Source organism: Paroedura picta, chromosome 7 (genome assembly GCF_049243985.1).
Source record: "Paroedura picta isolate Pp20150507F chromosome 7, Ppicta_v3.0, whole genome shotgun sequence".
NCBI lineage: Eukaryota > Metazoa > Chordata > Lepidosauria > Squamata > Gekkonidae > Paroedura > Paroedura picta.
In genome coordinates, this window is record NC_135375.1 from 58,483,138 (window position 1) to 58,498,232 (window position 15,095).

General features: G+C 39.8%; 1 protein-coding gene across 1 annotated transcript; it reads left to right on the forward strand.

The window, feature by feature from the left end:
- The first annotated feature begins 375 nt into the window (after positions 1 to 375).
- Positions 376 to 13,958, forward strand: ISOC1 (isochorismatase domain containing 1). Its single transcript, XM_077344469.1, has 5 exons — positions 376 to 932; positions 5,969 to 6,088; positions 6,202 to 6,405; positions 6,636 to 6,752; positions 12,319 to 13,958. The coding sequence occupies exons 1-5, from the start codon at positions 480 to 482 to the stop codon at positions 12,463 to 12,465; spliced, it is 1,041 nt and encodes a 346-aa protein (XP_077200584.1). The 5' UTR covers positions 376 to 479; the 3' UTR covers positions 12,466 to 13,958.
- The last annotated feature ends 1,137 nt before the right edge of the window (positions 13,959 to 15,095 follow it).

The window sequence follows — 15,095 nt, forward strand, 5'->3', positions numbered from 1 at the left end:
ACCTGGAGGCTGGCGACCCTAATACGAGAATATTCATACTGTTTAGCGTTCATCGTCTTCACATTTCCTTATTATACACTGGATTATAAAAGATCGGCCAACTCTTTTTGTAGATACGATATGGTCTGTCGAGGGTGGGCACAATGAGGTGCAGTAATAGGATGATAAAAACATTTGTGTATGGGTCTAGACACAACTCTGTAATGGTTTTACATTTCGAGGGCTACGGTAGGCAGGCATAGATCTCCTGGCCGCTGCCGTCACCGTCCACCTGCCTCATCCAGACGCTCAGCTTCTACTGCGCCCGTCACCACGACACGTAAGTGACTGTCTGGCGACTCCCCCTCTGGAAAGACAGGAGGACTCCTCCAGTCGCTGCTGGGCTGAAGCGGAGGACGCAAAAGGTGACGGCCCCTCCCCTCCCCTCCCCTCCCCACCTGGCAGCGTCCTCCCCGGGCAGAGCAGGGAGGGCAGGGTCCATGGTGAGGAGGAGGAGCAGAAGCCGGGACTGGGGGCCGGCGGCGCCTCCAGTCTGGCCTGGCGGAGGCGGTGGCAGCAGCTCCACGAGGAGGAGGAGGAGGAGGAGCTGCGGCAGCAACAGCGGCGGCGCGGAGCTGGAGCAGCTGCCCCTGAACATGGCGGCAGCAGAGCAGCACTTCACGGAAGCCGCCGCCGCCACCCTCCCGCCGTCTGGGTCGGTCCCGGTTCTCTTCTGCTTCTCTGTTTTCGCCAGGCCTTCGTCGGTGCCGCACAGCTCTGGCTATGAGGTGCTGATCCAGAAGTTCCTGAGCCTCTACGGCGACCAGCTCGATATGCACCGCAAGTTCGTGGTGCAGCTTTTCTCGGAGGAGTGGAGTCAGTACATAGACCTGCCCAAGGGCTTCTTGGTGAACGAGCGCTGCAAAGTCCGCCTCGTGCCGTTGCAGATACAGGTGGGTGACCGAGAGCCGCTTAGCCAGCCCGTGCGTCCTCCTTCCCCGCCCCGCTGCCCTCTCACACCCACCTCCAGTCAGGGGAGACCGGGGAGGAGGAGGAGAATGAGGGCATCTCCACTTAGTTCGACACACTGACCAGGTGCTGCTTCTCTACTGCCTGCTAGCCAGTAGTGGCGACTTCCCTTTCTTCCTCCTGCAGCAGCTTGATTTCCACAAATCGAAATCATAAGAACTCTTCAGGTGATGTCTTGAGAAAGTCTCAGAATGCTGCGCACATAACCCCCCCCCCCCCATCCTTGTAACACACCTCCAAACTAGGCCTTTCCCAAGATTGTAGATGGAGAACAGAGGGAGCCTGAATAAGTGTATATGGTGAGGAATTAATTCTTAATTGAGGTTGTGTTTGAACTCTGGGGGTTTTCTGGATTTTACTTTAAGTCACCTGTACACCAGTTTGCATAACATCCAAACCTAAGTGTATTTAGTCAGGCAAGGTCCAGTGGGTTCGAATGGAATTTGAAGCTATGCATGCACTGGCTTTTCTGTTTTCAACTTAAAATTGCAGACAGGGTACCACGAAATAGAGGAAGGAGAAAATCATCCAATCATGGAGTGGTGATGTGCTTTCCTGATTCTTAGCCCTTTGGAAGAAGGAAACTGAGAAGGGATGGATTCTTTCCCCACGTGTATTTCATAATCACATAGGAAATGGCTATTCTGATCCATGATGGCCTCAGTGAGTATGGCAGTTGAGGTGGTCGTGACTAATTCCAGAATGAAAGTGGAATTAAATTCAGCAAAAGATACCTTATAAAGAACATCTAAAGTTAAAAAGATGTGTAAGGAAACACCTTAAAAGTCCCCAGCTTCATTGAGAAAAGTACAGGGATGTTGTTCAGTTGTGAATGGGAAAGTACAATGAAGGGAGCTGTGAGATCAATGATGGAAACTTTTAAGGAACTGTCAAGCCAGGACAGTTGATTGATACAGGCAAAGCATATATTTTGGGTACCGTTGCCTGTTTTTATGGTACAGTAACAGCCTCATTCTGTTCAGTGTTAGATCTGCTTAAGTCCATTGTTTAAGCATAAGTATAGAATTTAGCTCCCTTAGAAATTTCTGTAACCTACTTTCCAGTAAATGTGTTCAAAATTGAAGTGTAAGCACCTCCATGCCATATAAGGGGTGCATATTTAAAATTCATATACTACCGCAACATACAATACCTTTATTAGATCTTACCTGAGAATCGTGAAAAAAATAAATTTTTTGTGGTTCTTTAGCTATCTTGAAATTGTACCCCAGGATATTTAAGGGTATTAACTTCACGGAATTGGGCAATCTTGAGTAAGTTTTGAGTGATCTAGAGTGATCTGCACTGAGTGATCTTGAGTAAGCTTAAACTTTGATCTACTGACCAAATGTTTCCATGCTATTCATGTAGAGTACCTGGAAATTAATTCTACTGTAAGCAGAATAATAATATTTAAATAGGTATAAACTGATTTCTCTAAAATCTCTCTGTAATGGACTTCAGCTGTTGAAACATTTTGTTCTATTTTATGGTATTTTACACAAATTGTGACCTGTACCTACCATTTACGTCAGTGGGGTTTTAAAATATGCATTTCTCCGGAATGATGCATTAGACATGCATATAAGGTAGTTAGAGAAGTATAAGTGACATCTGGATAAATGTGGCCATATCAATAATTTGTATTATTTGTAGTTTGGCCTAATAGTTTTAATTAAAGTTTCCTTTTTCATAGAGCAGATAAAATACCCAAAACTCAAGTAATTTATAATAATTACTATGCTGATTATCGCCCCCATTTGAAGATACTGAAGTGAGCTTTGCTTACCTAGGCCGAAGCTGTTTAAGGATAGGATGCTAAATAATTTGCTGCTTGTCATATCTGTGTTCTATGATGATAGCGGTAAAGCTATTAAGTAATCTGGATAGGATGACTTTAATTTGATTGGGTTTATTCAAGTGCTATGCATGGAAAAGCTGAACAGTACAGAAGCTACTGGATTTGTGTGTTATGTTCCATGAATGAATGACAGAATATCTCCAGAGTGAACACAGTATGTAAAGTACTGCCAGCATATCATTCTGATGATTTGTTCATTAATAAAATAAAAATGTTTGCTATCTGTTTTTCAAACTATAAATGGAAAATTATTTGGTTGTTTAAATGTTTTCATATTGCAAAACTTTAATGTAGCTGCTACTTTGAGCATACTGAATGAAGCATAAGATAAATTTGCATGTTACTGTGCAGATGTTACCGCTATTTCAGAAAAATAGCTTAGTCACTTAGTTGTATTATACAATGTAAAATATTAGCAGCACAGCTCTGTGAAAGTCCCCTCCTCCAAGCAGGTAGGTGTGTGATCCATAAAAGAGAATGCAGCATTCTGATTCAGTTGAGGTTAATAGGCTTAGAAGAGTATAACTCTTTGAGGCTGCAATTTTATGCTCACTTTTCTGAGAGTGAATCCACTGAACACGGTAAAGGTAAAGGTATCCCCTGTGCAAGCACCGAGTCATTTCTGACCCTTGGGGTGACGCTCCCCAGCGTTTTCATGGCAGACTCAATACAGGGTGGTTTGCCAGTGCCTTCCCCAGTCATTACCGTTTTACCCCCCAGCAGCAAGCTGGGTACTCATTTTACCGACCTCGGGAGGATGGAAGGCTGAGTCAACCTTGAGCCGGCTGCTGGGATCGAACTCCCAACCTCATGGGCAGACAGCTTCAGACAGCATTTCTGCCGCTTACCACTCTGCGTAACAAGAGGCCATACTGAACACAGTAGGACTTGGCTATTCAGAAGTATGCTTACTGTTGCTGTGTGTGTTCCAGGCTTCAATCCAAAGCACATTTACTGGCAAGTGGAACAAACTGAAATTAATAGGATTTTCACATCAACATGGATAAGATTACTATTAGCTGTAGTAAAGATTAACTATCATAATTATCCTGTTGATATTTGTATTAACAGGGACCAAGGAAAGTAACATTATTATATTATTTTAAGAAGAAATAATTAAATAGTTGAGAAATAAAAGAACTATGAAGAGATAAGCAGAATCTTGTGACCAGAATCCACACAGACTTGCATTGAATGCGGGGCCAGCTGCCCATTTTTCCTGTTGGCAGCATCTTGTGCCTTATAGGGTTCTGTTCCAGGCTCTTTGACTTTTGGGGGAAGGTTCAAGGACTGCTGTTGGTAGAGTCGGGGAGATTGAAAACTTCTATGCGTGTATGGTACTTTGAATCGTTGTTGTTGTTGTTAGGTGCGAAGTCGTGTCCGACCCATCGCGACCCAATGGACAATGATCCTCCAGGCCTTTCTGTCCTCTACCATTCCCCGGAGTCCATTTAAGTTTGCACCTACTGCTTCAGTGACTCCATCCAGCCACCTCATTCTCTGTCGTCCCCTTCTTCTTTTGCCCTCAATCGCTCCCAGTATTAGGCTCTTCTCCAGGGAGTCCTTCTTTCTCATGAAGTGGCCAAAGTATTTGAGTTTCATCTTCAGGATCTGGCCTTCTAAGGAGCAGGCAGGGCTGATCTCCTCTAGGACTGACCGTTTTGTTCGCCTTGCAGTCCAAGGGACTTGCAAGAGTCTTCTCCAGCACCAGAGTTCAAAAGCCTCAATTCTTTGACGCTCGGCCTTCCTTATGGTCCAACTTTCGCAGCCATACGTTGCAACTGGGAAGACCATAGCCTTGACTAAACGCATTTTTGTTGGCAGGGTGATGTCTCTACTTTTTAGGATGCTGTCTAAATTTGCCATAGCTTTCCTCCCCAGGAGCAAGCGTCTTTTAACTTCTTTGCTGCAGTCCCCATCTGCAGTGATCTTGGAGCCCAGGAAAATAAAATCTGTCACTACCTCCATTTCTTCCCCATCTATTTGCCAGGAATTGAGAGGGCTGGATGCCATGATCTTCATTTTTTTGATGTTGAGTTTCAAGCCAATTTTTGCTCTCCTCCTTCACCTGCATCAAAAGGCTCTTTAGTTCCTCTTCGCTTTCTGCCATTAGAGTGGTATCATCTGCATATCTGAGATTGTTGATATTTCTCCCTGCAATCTTGATCCCAATTTGTGACTTATCTAACCCCGCCTTTCTCATGATGTGCTCCGCATACAAGTTAAATAGGCAAGGTGACAGTATACAGCCTTGCCGAACTGCTTTCTCAATTTTGAACCAATCAATGATTCCATGCCTGTTTCTCACTGTTGCTTCTTGACCTGCATATAAGTTTCTCAATAGACAAATAAGATGCTCTGGTATTCCCAGCTCTTTATGAACTTGCCACAATTTGGTGTGTTTCACACAATCAAAGGCTTTAGCATAGTCAATGAAGCAGAAGTAGATGTTTTTCTGGAACATAGTATTTTCAATTTGCTTTTAAATTGTCTGGTTTGTTATTTTTAAAATGCATATTTGATGTTTCTCTATATAAATATGTGTTAATGTCTCTTTAGAAGTTAATAAGAGATTATGTAAATACCTAACCAATGGCATCTATCCCTAGTAGGTTAGCAAAAACTGTTGAAACATATTCTATTTTATGGTTCAATGAGAAATTTAATATTGTATTGAAGACAATACAATGTTTTTTTGCATATTACTATTAAAAAGAATTTTAAAAGATATCTAAAATTTAATAAGTCCCTGAAGTAAGGCTAGAATACATATTGATGCTGAATTCAAACAAAGATAAGCTGTATGGAACAAATCTTAAATATAATGGCTAGAATCTAAAGAACTGTACAATAAAGGGTTGTGGTAGGACTTCTCTGTCTCAAACTGTAGTTCCCTGTGGTATATGAAAGTTCAATATTAATTTAGAACATATATATGGTACTTTTACAGATCTGATTGAATCTGTTTATGATAAAAACACAATCGCTGTGTAAAAAATCCTATTAGATGGCAATTGTTCCTTAGGATCTCTTAGCTAAAATTTAAAATAAAATGTCCTCTGTGCAATATTAAATCTCTAATATTCTTCATTCTCTCAGCTAACTACCCTGGGAAACCTCACACCTTCAAGCACTGTGTTTTTCTGTTGTGATATGCAAGAGAGATTCAGACCTGCTATCAAGTATTTTGGAGATATTATCAGTGTAGGCCAACGATTGGTAAGTTTACTTAGTTTCTCAGTATAACATCTACTACGTAGTTCTTATTATTATTGACTCTTTTATCTCTTAAATGTTTGTTTCATTCCAATTTGGGATCTTTCCTTTTGCAGCTTCAAGGTGCACGGATTTTAGGAATACCTGTTATTGTAACAGAACAGTATCCTAAAGGTCTTGGGAGCACAGTGCAAGAAATTGACTTAACTGGAGCAAAACTTGTCTTACCCAAAACAAAATTTTCTATGGTGCTGCCTGAAGTTGAGACTGCATTAGCAGAGATTCCTGGAGTTCGCAGCATTGTTTTATTTGGAGTAGAAGTAGGTACTTTTACCATTTTTAACATATTTTCTGCTGTAATAGAATTTTGCTGTTTAGATAGACATTATTTGTAAAGCTAGCATGTTTTAAATGTAGTCTTCTACATTAGAGATTTCTCAGTTTCTAACTGTGAAATATAAATATTCAAGCTATGAACATCATTGTAGTTTTGTTTGTCTTCTCTATGTGATTATTATTATAGCTATTTTCTCCTGTGTTTTTTTTTAAGACTCATGTGTGCATCCAACAGACAGCATTGGAATTGGTGGGCAGAGGTCTGGAAGTTCATATTGTGGCAGATGCAACCTCCTCAAGAAGTATGATGGATAGAATGTTTGCCCTAGAGGTAACTACTTTTGGATGGGTTTGCATTGAGGCTGACTAAAGAGATATAATTAAAATATAGGTTTAAGGTTTATATAAGACAAGTAGGAGGCTCACAAGAACTTGCAGGGAGTTCTTCATTTTTTCCTTCCCTACTATTTCCTCTTTCCCTTCCTTGAAAGCCCCAATAGTCTCTCCTGTTTTCCTACTTCCAACCAGCCTACCAGCTTCCAATCCGTCAACCAGTTTTTCCACAGTCCCTACTCCAGTCCCAGAGAAGGTGGAGTTGTGCAGTGCTAGCTGCTGTACCAGACACAATTGTGTACTGGGGCAACCTGTGCGGGGAGAGGGGACCTCACATTACCTTGTATCAGTCTTGCAACACTACTTCCTTTATCTCTCCTGAGAACCCTCGCATTTATCTGCTGCTCTCTTTTTCCCATTTCCTAGACAATCTTCCTTTTATTTGCTCCCTGTATTTGTTATTTATTTACTTCATTTACACCCTTCCTTTTTCTGAAGTGGGGGACCCAAAGCAACTCACAGAATTCTCCAATCCTTCATTTAACCATCAAAGCAACAATTCTGAAATATATTGGGCTGAGTGTGTGTGCTTGGCCCAAAATAGCCCAGCAAGTTTCCATGGCTGAATGACTATTTGAATCTGGGTTTTTCAGATTCTGGTCTGATACTCTAACCACTGTGCCACACTAGCTTTTGTGAGGCAACTGCTGCTTAGTAAGCATCTAGTCCTGGGGTAGTTTATGCTAGCTTCGTGGTAGCAAATTGTCTGGTAGTTGCTGCCAGGTGTGGGCCTGATGAGTCTGTCTTCAAAGTCCAGAACAGTCCTGGAAAGAGCCCTGCCTTTTACTGATAGAAACCAAGCTTGAATGTTGGCAATACTTACGTTGTTGCAAAGCAGCCTATACAATGCCACTGAGACAGCACTGGTTTTACAAAAGCTACACTTATGACTTCTGTTGGTTTTTTTTTGGGGGGGGTTAAGCCCTCAATGTAATTTTTGAGGATTTTCTACAAACCTTTTTTAGGTTTGTAGGAAGATCTTTCTTATCTGTTCATGGCTTTGGTCTCCAGATTTAAGAATTAACAGATTTGGCAATGTTGAAATTTTGTTTTTTTGGTGGGTGGGGGGAGGTGTGGAAGAGAAGTAGTAACCATCTATTTTTCTGCAGAAGTGCTTAATAATAATTTTTAACAGTTCATACATTGATGGCCTGCACTTAAAAGTTGGAAACAGCAGGGCAAATAAAAAGAGCATGTTTAATGATAAATTAAATGTTATTCAACTTATTGTTGGGAAAATTGATAAGAGAGATCTTATACTTCAACTTTTATTCTAGAATTTGTATAGAACCTTTCAGATGTAAAGTTTTAGTGACTAATAACATCATATTTTTGTAGTACTTGTTTGGGATAAAAAATTAAAGATAAGCTTTTCCATTAGCTACAAAAATCCTTACAGCTAATAACATCAGTGTTTGGTAGAAACAGTAACATTGATTAAATAAAGGCTTAATGTAATCTGTTGTGTAACACTAATGACTCACAAGGAAATACAAGAATGATAATAGCCACAGGGCAGATGCAAAGTGGAGTAGTGATAAAAGTCATGTTTGTTGTTGGGCCAAAGTTTACCTTCAATGTTAAAGATCTTTAAAAGTCTAGGGAAAATAAAAGATTAAGCTTGTGTTCATCTCTCCTAGTGTTCTAAAGATGTTCTGTCTGAAAAGAGCAGCAAATATAATGCAGAAATTAGTGTAAAGCTAAATAGCAGTTCAAGCCAGTATTGGTCATTGTCAGTCTCAGATTCATATAGATCTTCATTGTAGAAGTGTCACAGTTACACATTCCTGGAAACCTGGAACAGTCACAACTAGCTTCTTTATCTCCTTCCATCTGCCAGTCTTACCAAATATGAGTTAGTAGAGTTTTGAAGCATTTTCTTTTGTAATGGTGAGTTCTACGTTCACACAAACCTAATTTAAGGTCCTTAGCATTCTTTTGCTGGAATAGGAAATACAGTACAAATGAATTTGCTGCAAAATTCACTATCCGATACTTCAGTTCATCTTTTTCAGACCAGGCTATATTATGTTCCAGTTCATTATTTGAATGTTGCTTTGAGCCAGAAATGCCTCAAGAATGTGTATTTAGATGTACACTATGCAATAGTTCAAGTTTTCTCTAGGCTGAGTAACTGTTCTAGGAAATACCTACTAAAGCGGTGGTTCTCAACCCAAGTGGGGTCACCTGGCGCCTTCCGCGGGGTTGCCAGGAAAGATTGCTGGTGGCTGGCTACCGGCAGTGGTGGCTGGTGGCGGATGGTGGTGGCAGCTGGCGACGGCAGAGCCATGGCACTGGCCACCTCCACACCGCCTCCATATCATTGTGCGCTTGCACATGTGTCTGCACATACCGCCGCAGTTGGGGTCGCAGCTTTACAGTGGTTGATAACTGCTATACTAAAGGTTCATGTTTTGTAATAGTTCATCTGGTCTGATGTAAAGACAAGGCCAATATTTTCACATGTTGGTGCAGAATGATTCTGCACATAATTTGAGTTATTGCAGCAGTAATTAATTTCCGGAAACTTCATCAGTCAGTAGGTTTCTCTGGAATCCATCAGTCTTAATTCAACATCCTTTCATTGGGGAGTTGAATTTGATAGCTTGTTGGAGGGAAATAGTTTGCACAGGCATCCTTCTACACTGTATACCTGTATATATGATTTGCATTAACAAAGAAAAACCTCTGATGATGCATCTTCACCAATTTTGTAATGTTGATTACTAACTTTTTTCTGTGTTATCAGTGTAAAATAAGCTGTCCCAACCTTATTACATCTGTGAAGAAATATATTTCTTCTGTGGAGGGACTATTATGCACATAAAGGTTTTCACTGAAGTTAACACGCTGACCCTTTAAAATCATTATTTTTAAAATGCATTTATGTCTGAAACTGTTTTTTTCCTGCATATGATTATGCATTTGAAAGACTTGCGACGGCAAATCCTTAAGTGGGCAAATCCTCCATTGAGCTAGATGCTCATTGACAGGGCATGGTCAGCTGTAATGTTACCTGATTGCCATTCTGGCACATGCTGCTCATGGGAATTGTAGTCCATGGACATGGAGACCTCAACAAGAAATTTCTATAGGGGCGCACAGCCCTTTGAATGCCAACACTACAACCTTTCTTCCTCGGAGATATGCTGTTCCTTGTAGAGAGAGGATTGAAATGTCTCTGAGGGAATGAATAAATTATTTCTGCTAGTGTAATGTTGTAATAGCAGTGGTGGGGAGGGTCTGTGCTGAACAAGGGGCGCCTCAAGCTCCCATTGGTGGATGAGGGACTAGGGGCTGTCTGTTCACCCATTGGTGTACTGTCGCACAGGGGAGGAAACCAAAAACATACTAATGCTTGTGCATGCGAAAACAGGCATCTTTGGCACCATCATAAAAGAAACATATTAAAGCTGATTTCATATACTGCATAGAAATCAGCAGAAAAGGCACACTCACCGCTACAAGAGGGCTGGGCAATGCATAATCAAAAATACTATGGCGGCTTTTCCATGACAAAAACAGTGCCATATGCAGAATTTTTTTTAAATGTCTTTTTTTCAAGACTTTTTGTTGTGTTGTGTTGTGTATAATACCCCGAGGTTTGAATAGATTTTTTTCCCTTTCAGCAGAGACCATGCAAGGAAGAGAAAGTCAGTCAATGGCTTTCCAGATGTACCTCAGCTTACCTTCATACAAATACAAATGGGTGGGATAGTCAGTGGGGATAGTCAAGCCCCCCCCTTCCCTTCTCAAAGCAGGGAACAGAGGTTTGGAGGACTTTAAACTAGGCAGACTCTCTAGGTATAATTTCCAAGAAGGAATTCCTGGAGATGTCCCAGCTTGACTTGGTCAATGAAACAGATGCAATAAAAACCCCTAGTAATCAGAAAGCCTCTGTCTTGATGCTGTGACAGGACTCTTAACTGAGGCCTGGAGGAGTGATCATTAGCCATGTGGTTGTCTGGAGCAGGGGTAGTCAAACTGCGGCCCTCCAGATGTCCATGGACTACAATTCCCATGAGCCCCTGCCAGCAAACTCTGGCAGGGGCTCATGGGAATTGTAGTCCATGGACATCTGGAGGGCCGCAGTTTGACTACCCCTGGTCTGGAGTGTTGAAGAAATCTTTAAGGTATTAGAAATGCTGTAGAAATTTGTAACTTCTTAAGCTAAGGAGCCTGTCCTATATTTTAACATCTGATAGGCATGTATAGCAAGATGGGCAGAGGGATGACCTTTTACCTATTTCTTTTGTTTTGTTTTTTTTACTTGATCTGGTACTGTGCTAAATGTAGGATAATGGACATCTTATTTTTAATAAATACTTTATAACTTTGGATGCTGGTAGTGGTTCTCTGCACCACATAGACCACCATCATCATGGACATACTATTGTAAAAAGGGGAGGAGAAAGGCTGACAGTAGCAAGTGATTATTCTTCCAGGGGTGCACAAAGCAGCAAACTGTCCTGTGGTGACTAGGCACTGGACAGCAGGAAACACAGAAGCAAGGCCTCAGAATTAGGAAGGGAAGCTAGTAGCCCTTCCCTCTTAATGGACCTTCCATATAGAGGTCCAGTGGTGGTGACATGCTGCCCTACAGAGAGAAGCCTTCCCAGATGTTGGGAATCTCATGGAGTGGACAGGATGGAATAGGGCCTGCAAGCCTGAGCACGCCACAGGATCAATACTGGACAGTGTCCTCAAATGTAAAACATCTTAATTGGATGTCTTTTTAAAAACTGCTGCCGAAGTCTGTTCTCTTGTAAAAAGTAGATGTAATGGTTTGTAAATTTGGTTATTGGAAACATCTTATAAATATTTCACAGTAGATCTTGGAACATTTCACTTTATTTTTTTCATCTTTTGAACTAGAGTTTTGTTTGAATATCAGTACTGGACTTGGGAGAATACTGCGCTCTTACACATAAATTATACTGTCTTTTGAATCATGCTGAAAAATAAATGTTTATATTCATACACAGATTTTCTTTCTCTATCCTGAATTGATTTGAATTTAAATCACATATTTAACTGTTATAATGGATAGTTACGGGTCTGTAATGAGAAATGATGTATTGTGCATTTATTTGAAAGGAAATGGTTATTTTCCTCACAAGATGGTATTCTAAAGCATGGTTTAATACAGGTATTGAATCAAAGTTTCTGTATAGTGAACAAAATCTAGTTTACCTAAGTACTATTATTTGAATTTCATAAGAAACCAGACATTTGTTCAAACTAGGCATTTATAATTGCACTGTTCTTTAATATGATGGGGAAAAGAGAGGCACATGTGTGAACACAGAAACAAGGTGTGTCAGTGCACAGTCTGTGCAAGTTTGTTTAATTTCTGAATGTGTCACTGGAATTCCTTGAATTCTATGGACATCTTCACCTTTAAAAGATAATAGTAGTACATTAGTGCAAAAATAAATAAAGGCAGTGGTTTTGTTGTTGTAAACTGACCAATTAACGGACATTATCTGCTTCTGCTTTTTCAGCGTCTTGCTCGTACCGGGATTATTGTTACTACTAGTGAAGCTATATTGTTGCAGCTGATAGCTGACAAAGATCATCCCAAATTTAAAGAAATCCAGAACCTAATTAAAGCAAGTGCTCCAGAGTCAGGGCTTCTTTCCAAAGTATAAAGTGGGTGTCCTTGAAAATACTTTGGCAGTGAAAGGAGACTTAAAGCTGTAAGTACACACACACACACACACACCCTCTTTTTCTCCTGACTACAAAACTACAAATTGATGTACTTGTGCTTGCCTTAGCAGTATTTGTTTGGCTTTGCTGTCAAAATGCCAGTGTATTCCGTTCATCCTTATTTTTAAATCTTTGGGTATACAGAATCATTTTGTTTTCAAAACAAATTAAAAACAGGTGCTGTTTATCTGTACTGAACTCACTGATTGTAATAACTCAGAAATAAACATTCATATTTCTGTGGAAATTCTCTTGATTGTATAAATGTACTGTGGTTTGTTTTGATTTTTGTTCCAAAAATACAGTTTGAATGATATAACAAAGTATGTTTTAACATTATACAAATGGAACTATATTATAAATCAAATGGAACACACACACACACGTACACACACACCTTGGAGGGAAATAAACTATTTATCATTAGATAAACAGTGGAACAAATAAAACAAGTATATTATACTATATAGATGGAGCTTAATTATCCTGATGCCTGTTATTCGTTATTGAGCAGTGTTTAAAAAAACACATTATACTGTAGTTCAATGGCAAGGTCTGTTCTTCTTATAATCATAAAATCAGTGTTAATTATACTATCTGAAAGATGTGGATTCACTTTAAAGACATCAGATTAATATGATCAGAGTCCATCTTTCCAAGTATTGAAATAACCACTTTCTGGATGTGCTGGAAGATTTATTTTTAATCCCTGTATGTTTAGATTTTAATGAACTCCATCTGGCTTCTGCATTTGATCAGGCAAGCTTTGTGGGAGGAGAATCAGCTTCTTAAATTTAATGTAGGCTTCTGTAGCCTGGATGTAAAAAGGGTAAATGAGTTGGTCATAACAACATATCTATATCTATTTATAGATATAACAATACAGTTTTTATGCCTGGAAGTAAATCTGAATAGTAGTATTGTTAATACAGACCATTGTTTCATTTTATGACTTAAAGTTGTTATAAATTGTACCTGGGTTTTTAGGTAGATATTTTGCAATATGACACATAGAAGTAACACTTTAAAAACAAAGCAAAACAAAACACATTATTGAATAATTCTTAAACTTCCCAGAAACTTTAGCTGTAGAAGAAATGGCTTTGATATATTTAAATAAATTTAAGTTCTTACTGTGTCTTTCTGTTGTGATATAAAGTTTTGCTCTTTGTTTTAAAATTATTTTCACTGGGAGCTAACCAAAATCTTTTCCCATCTGCTTCTTCTGTTAAATTCTCACTATTGTTAATGTAAATTTAATGTAGTTCAAAGCTGTTGTTTATGAGATTCACTTTTGTTTCTTTTCTCAGTTTGTTTTAAAATTACTACTATGCAATGTGGAATGAACCCACCATATGACTTGAGATAGAACAAGAAAATCTAGGTCATGAACCCAGGACCTGACTTGGGATAAAAACCTTTCTCCCTGGTATTCGCTGACTTGCAACTTTCTTTTTTTACATATTACTGATGCTTTTTAGCAAGGTAAAATATAAATGAACAGTAGCAGGAAAACTCCATCCTTATCCATTGTTCCTCCTCTTAATATTTGTGAAACAGCCTGGGGGTTTGAACAGTCCGGGGTGTCCAAGTTGGAATAGGACTCCCGCCCTCCCCTCCCTCCCTGTATGCTAGACACTTTGCTCTCAGAGGCTGCAGAAGCCAGCACATGAGAGACAGACACAGAGACAATAGAGAGTCCTGCCAAACAGCTAATGAGCCCTCATTACCTGCTATGGCTCCTGCGCGAGGGAGAGAGAGACAGAGAGAGCTGCCCCAGACTACAAACGAGCCCTCATTCCCTGCTACAAACCAGCCCTGATTACCTCCTATGGCTCCTGCTGCGAGGGAGAGGGACAGAGAGAGAGAGAGAGAGAAATGGAGAGAGAGAGAGAGAGATCCGCGCCTGCCGGTGTCCGCTGGGTCCTAGCGCCCATTGAATTCCTTGTTGCAATGGGCTTTCTTGCTAGTTAATTAATAAAGTAATATATTAAGATGTGTATTCAGTTTTTGTGTCATGGCTAATTCAAATCAACTGATGTGATCTAAAGAGACACTTTAGGTTCACCAAATGTCACAATTTTTTTTGAAAGTCCCTAAAATATCACAGTTGTTTGCCTTGTAACTAGGAAAGGTGATTTGGAAACAAACCAAAAACTTCATAGGGAGTATTGTATTACTTTTTGTGATTTTTAAAATTCCAGACAATATGTAAAATTCATATCCTGCTTTAATGCTTTTTTTAGTGTGGCCCCTCCATGAAATTTTTCTATAAACGTTTAGTAACTAGGCAGACATATAACAGTCAGTTAAAAAATTATTTATGAAGAACATTAAGCAATCTATACATGTTTTAAAAGTGTACCTTAATTGTTGGGTGTATTAAGAAGGGTGTATTGAGAAGCTGAGGACTATCTTTATATTTGTAAAGCATACTTTTACCTGAAAACAGGTAACACAGAAGGTAAGCCTTTGGGGTATGCAGAAATGTTCTTGATGGTGCTTGTTAATACTTGAGCAGCATGTTAATATTATATTGAAAATGCCAAGGTGAACTAAAAATACTAAC